Consider the following 5,852-nt stretch of genomic DNA (forward strand, 5'->3'; position numbering starts at 1 on the left):
GCTGGGACTACAGGCACGCGCCACCACGCCCAGCTAATTTTTGTATTTTTAGTAGAAACGGGTTTCACCATGTTGACCAGGATGGTCTTGATCTCTTGACCTCGTGATCCACCCACCTCGGCCTCCCAAAGTGCTGGGATTACAGGCGTGAGCCACCGCGCCCGGCCAGGTTGTTTCTTAAATGTCTTTTAACCCAGAATATCTATGCCTTCCTTTTTTGAAATGACAATGACTCACTGAAGAGCCCAGCCAGTTACGGAGTATCACATATATTCTGCTCACCTGATCGTTTCTGAAGGTTAACTTGTTCCTCTACCCTCTCTCCATTTCCTGTCAGCTGGAAGTCTAGACGCTTGGTTAGAATCCAGTCAACAAGTCCTTGCTGAGATGCTGTTTTGTTCTTGATATTATCTTAGGAAGCACAGTAACATCAGGCTGTCCCATAAGTGATACTAGGTTTGATCACTTGATTATTGTGGCAGCAGTCAGATCTGTCCATTGTGAAGATTGATGTTTCCCAAATTACCCAGGCGTGGTGGCTCACAAATGTAGTCTCAGCTACTTGGGAAGGGCAGAGGCGGGAAAATCACTTGAGCCTTGAGAGGTTGAGGCTGCAGTGAGCTGTGACTACACTGCTGCACTCCAGCCTGGGGGACAGAGCAAGACCCTATCTCCAAAATAAATAAATAAAGATTGATGCTTTTCTTTGCAAATGACCTGCAGTCCCAGCTGCTTGGGAGGCTGAGGCAGGAGGATGGCTTGAGCCCAGGAGTGCAGCTACATTTGAGCCTTATGCTAAAATTCTGTTCCTCAGTAGCCTTTTACTTGAAAGGTTTTGGCACCCACTGATCTTTGGCTGGCTGGTTATCTCATTAATGGGTTGGGCTCTGTGTTAAAATGTTGGAACCTCTCAGGAGGCTGAGGCAGGAGAATCGCTTGAGCAGGGGAGACGGAAGTTGCAGTGAGCGGAGATTGTGCCACTATACTCCAGCCTGGGCAACGGAGGGAGACACTGTCTCAAAAAAAAAAAAAAAAAAAAAAAGTTGGAACCTCTCATGCCACATGCAGAGTAGCCAGTAGTCTTTAGGACAATGGATTCTCTAGGTAAACTTGTCACCACACTGTTCCCAGTGAGGCTGGAAGATAGTTTGTCAACGTCGTACTTCAGGCTGGAGGTGAAAAGAAGCTGTTGAGGAAACTCCCTTTGCAAGTCCTACTCCCAGCTCCTAGCTGGTGAGACAATTGACAAGAATACAACACAAGATCTGAAGTGTCTCCACCCTCTAAGGACCTGGGGGAAGCTTGGATCTGCTTTGGTTCACTGTCTAGTTGGACAGGATCCCTGGAACTAGTAGTCAGACCTGCCTTTCTGACAAACATGCTGGAAAAGGCAGTAATAGTTTATGCAAAGATGAAAACTGTTGGTCTGCAAAATAAGAAACATCTCCGCAGATCTAACTGGCACTTAACACCATGTGCTATACATTCAAATGGGAAAGAACAAAAGGACATATACAAAACATCAGAAATGCATCGTTGGTAACTGTTGATAACTAAAAGGCAGGGTGTGGCTGGGCGCAGTGGCTCACGCCTGTAATCCCACCACTTTGGGAGGCCAAGGCGGGCGGATCACAAGGTCAGGAGATCGAGACCATCCTGGCTAACATGGTGAAACCCTGTCCCTACTAAAAAAAAACAAAAAAACTTAGGGCATGGTGGCATTTGCCTGTAGTCCCAGCTATTTGGGAGGCTGAGGCAGGAGAATCACTTGAACCCAGGAGGCAGAGGTTGCTGTGAGCCGAGATGGCGTCACTGCACTCCAGCCTGGGCGACATTGTGAGACTCTGTCTCTAAGGAATAAAAAAAAAGGCAGGGCGAGGGTGGGGTGCATGGCTCAGTGCCTGTAATTCCAGTACTTGGTAAGGCCAAGGTGGGAGGATCCCTTGAGGCCAGCAGTTGGAGACAAGCCTGGACAACATGAGACCCTGTCTCCACAAAAAATTTTTAAAAACTTAGCTGTGCATGGTGGTGAGCTCCTATAGTTTCAGGGACTTACGAGGCTGGGTTCGGAGAATTGCTTGAACCCAGGAGGTCAAGGCTGCAGTGACCTATGAAGGCACCACTTCAAAAATAAGGCAGGATGACGTGTAAAGAATGGAGAGAATTGCAAAATGCAAATTTCTAGGGAGCTTTCCAGAATAAAAAGTATCAAAAAATGAGATCCATCCTAAGATATTTCATTTTATATTACATAGTTAAGTTTCAAGTTATTTTCCAGAGGAAAATTAAACACCTTCTGAAACCATAAAGGCAGATGAAGCTCACAGGCTCACAGCTGTGGATGGAGATCCAGCTTGCTGGCATAACTTTCAGGTGAAAGTCAGTCCACTCTGGGGCTCCAGAAGGCCGAGTCTTTATTTATTTATTTATTTTGAATAGAGACGGGGTTTCACTATGTTGGCCAGGCTGGTCTTGAACTCCTGACCTTAGGCGATTCACCCGCCTCGGCCTCCCAAAGCACTGGGATTACAGGCGTGAGCCACTGCGCCTGGCCGGCTGAGTCTTCAACATGATTTTCCTTCTTTTTTTTTTAGAGGGAGGGTCTCATTCTGTCACCCAGGCTGAAGTATAGTGGCACAATCTTGGCTCACTGCAAATCCCACCTCCCAGGCTCAAGCAATCCTGCCCCGTCAGCCTCCCAAGCAGCTGGGGTTACAGGGAAGCACCACCACGCTCAGCTAATTTTTATATTTTTTGTAAAGATGGGGTTTTGCCAAGTTGCCCAGGCTGGTCTGTAACTCCTGGTCTCAAGCGATCTTCCTGCCTCAGCCTCTCAAAGTGCTGGGATTACAGGTGTGAGCCACCACACCCAGCCTTCAACATGGTTTTTCTGAAAGCTCTGATTTACAAATGATGTACAACAAGGAATAATGGTTAATAAGCTGAATGGCAGAGTAAGAATTACACAAAGTAGAATAATACCTGAATTAGAAATTTGAAATTTAGTTGATATACAAAAGAAATATTGCCAGAAACACAAAGGGCACATGCATACAATAGGGGAAATAGCTTAATGGGTTTCTGTTCTCTGAAAACTCACGGCACACCTCTGAGTGATGAGAGTACCCTAAGGGGCAAAGCTCTCTGAGGTCCAGGACCAGGAAGACAAGTGCTACTCTACCTACTGCCTATCTGGCACTAACTGTAGGCTGGAGTTGGGCTGGGGATGGTACACTCAAAGTGGACTTTCGTAAACTAGGGGACAACCCAGACAAACACTGCAGAAAGGAGGAAGGACTCCCTCTCCAGCTTCTCACATGCAAGGCTCCAAGCTACTGGGCTTGGGAAAAAAGTAACATACTTTCTCAACAAATGCCAACTGCTGCTGACAATCCAAATTTTAAAAACACTGCCATTAGAAGCGTTATTTTTATTTTTTAGGCAGGGTCTTGCTATGCTGCCCATGCTGGCCTTCAACTTCAGGGATCAAGTCATCCTCCTGCCTCAGCCTCCTGAACAGCTGGGACACACATATACACCACCACCACACCCAGGAGGAACTTTATTTTAGAAAGTACTTTTCCTACCTGTGAAGTCTCCAAGAAACAAACTAACAAACAAAAAGTACTCGTCCATGGCAAACAGTGATGTTCTTAACCTTTAAGGGTTTTTTTTTTTTTTGCCAGGCATGGTGGTTCCTACATGTAATCCCAGCACTTTGGGAGGTGGAGACGGATGGATCACAAGGTCAGGAGATTGACCATCTTGGCCAACGTGGTGAAACCGCATCTCTACTAAAATATTTTTTTTTTTTTTTTGGAAATGGGGAGGTTGACCCTCGCCGCCCAGGCTGAAGTGAAACGGCACAATCTTAGCTCATCGAAACCTCCGCCTCCCAGATTCAAGCAATTCTCCTGCCTCAGCCTCCAAGTAGAGGGATTACAGACACCCACCACCACAACAAGCTAGTTTTTGTATTATTATTTTGAAAATAGAGACGGGGTTTTACCACATTGGCCAGGCTGGTCTCAAACTCCTGATCTCAGGTGATCCACCCACCTTGGCCTCCCAAAGTTCTGGGATTACAGGCACGAGCCACCGTGCCCAGCCGAGTTACTTTTTTATTTTTTAGAGATGGGAGTCTCACTGTTGCCAGGCTGGAGTGCAGGCATGATCTCAGCTCACTGCAATCTCTGCCTCTCAGGTTCAAGAGATTCTCCTGCCTCACCTTCCTGAGTAGCTATGACTACAGGTGCATGCCACCACACCCATCTTTTTTTTATTTATTTTTTTATTTTTAGCAGAGACTGGGTTTCACCATGTTGGCCAGGATGGTCTCCATCTCCTGAACTTATGATCCGCCCACCTTGGCATCCCAAAGTGTTGGGATTATAGGCATGAGCCACTGAGCCCGACCAAGTTATTATTATTAATTTTTTTTGAGATGGAGTTTCGCTCTTGTTACCCAGGCTGGAGTGCAATGGCGCAACCTCGGCTCACCGCAACCTCCGCCTCCTGGGTTCAGGCAATTCTCCTGCCTCAGCCTCCTGAGTAGCTGGGATTACAGGCACGCACCACCATGCCCAGCTAATTTTTTGTATTTTTAGTAGAGATGTGGTGGTTTCACCATGTTGACCAGGATGGTCTCGATCTCTTGACCTCTTTATCCACCTGCCTCGGCCTCCCAAAAGTGCTGGGATTACAAGCGTGAGCCACCGTGCCTGGCCCTATTTTTTTAATGGAAAGAATTTAATGGCACAGTTTCTGTTTCTGCTGCCTCATATCTAGTGAGGCAGCAGAAACACAAACTGTGCAGGCATGTGTAACAAGAATGCAGATGCCATTTATTTGGTCCATAAGTATAGTCGTTATTTGAGTTTTACAAAACATCGAATATAAATAACCTGAAACTGTAACAATACACAAAAATTGGCTTCTTACACAGACATACCAGGCAGTACAAACTGAAAACTTGAGTAAATTAACATTGTTTTACATTAATATACATAGTGCCATTTAACATTTAAAAACAAGTTTCAATGCATAGCACTTGATACTTCTTTGAATCTGTTTCAGTCAGTTAAGAGTATGAAAATGGTTAGATCTAGGCTAAAAATAATTCTTCTTCTAGCCAAAAATAAAGGCATAATATTTATAACCAGGTATCAACTTTACTAAACCACAATATTTTGAAACTAATGATACCTAAGGGTATTTACATTAAAAAGGCAACATGCACTGTGTTGTTTTATCTCATGACTGGTTATGCACACACTTTGTTCAAAGGGTTTTAAAAACTATATTCCTACTTTCAATACAGCAATACTGCAATGTGTCTAACAGCTTTAGCAAAATGAATGCTTTCAAAGGGAGCAGAATAATTTTCAAGTCACTGGTGTCAACTTTTTCCCTTTGGAACAAAGGATATAACAAATAATCTGGTTCTGCCAGATAAACTAAGTAGTAAGAGGGTTCTGTTTAGAGGCATTTCTGTTCAATCTAATGCTATGACATCATCAAGCTCTTCCTTCTGTTCTATACGTGACCTCTTTGCACCGAGATTCTCCTTCTCATCTAATTTCCTCTTGCGGCTTCTCTCTTCTTCACTGACGTCAGTATTATTTGAAGAATCTTCATCCGAATCAACTATGAGAACATCATCTTGCTCTTGAGCTTATTTCAGGAAAAAAGAAAAAAAAAATGGTTAAAAATGTGGGAGTTACTTTGCTCACCAATATTTTATATAATTGAAAGCTGACTCTTGTAATAGACACCAAACTAAAGAATGGCCGCCATTAAGGCATCTTCACTTTACACATTACATATATGCATACTATTTTTTTTTTTTTTTT

The 5,852-nt window shown here is 44.3% G+C and overlaps 1 protein-coding gene across 1 annotated transcript in view; it reads right to left on the bottom strand.

Annotated features, from left to right (window-relative positions):
• Positions 1-4,823: 4,823 nt before the first annotated feature.
• UBA2 (ubiquitin like modifier activating enzyme 2) overlaps positions 4,824-5,852 on the bottom strand; it is a 41,804-nt gene continuing 40,775 nt past the window's right edge. Inside the window, exon 17 of the mRNA XM_037729825.1 lies at positions 4,824-5,676. Coding sequence (XP_037585753.1) covers positions 5,495-5,676 — 182 coding nt within the window. The 3' untranslated portion in view covers positions 4,824-5,494. The remainder of the gene's footprint in view (positions 5,677-5,852) is intronic.

The sequence above is a fragment of the Cebus imitator genome, unplaced genomic scaffold (genome assembly GCF_001604975.1).
Source record: "Cebus imitator isolate Cc_AM_T3 unplaced genomic scaffold, Cebus_imitator-1.0 Scaffold318, whole genome shotgun sequence".
Taxonomy (NCBI): domain Eukaryota; kingdom Metazoa; phylum Chordata; class Mammalia; order Primates; family Cebidae; genus Cebus; species Cebus imitator.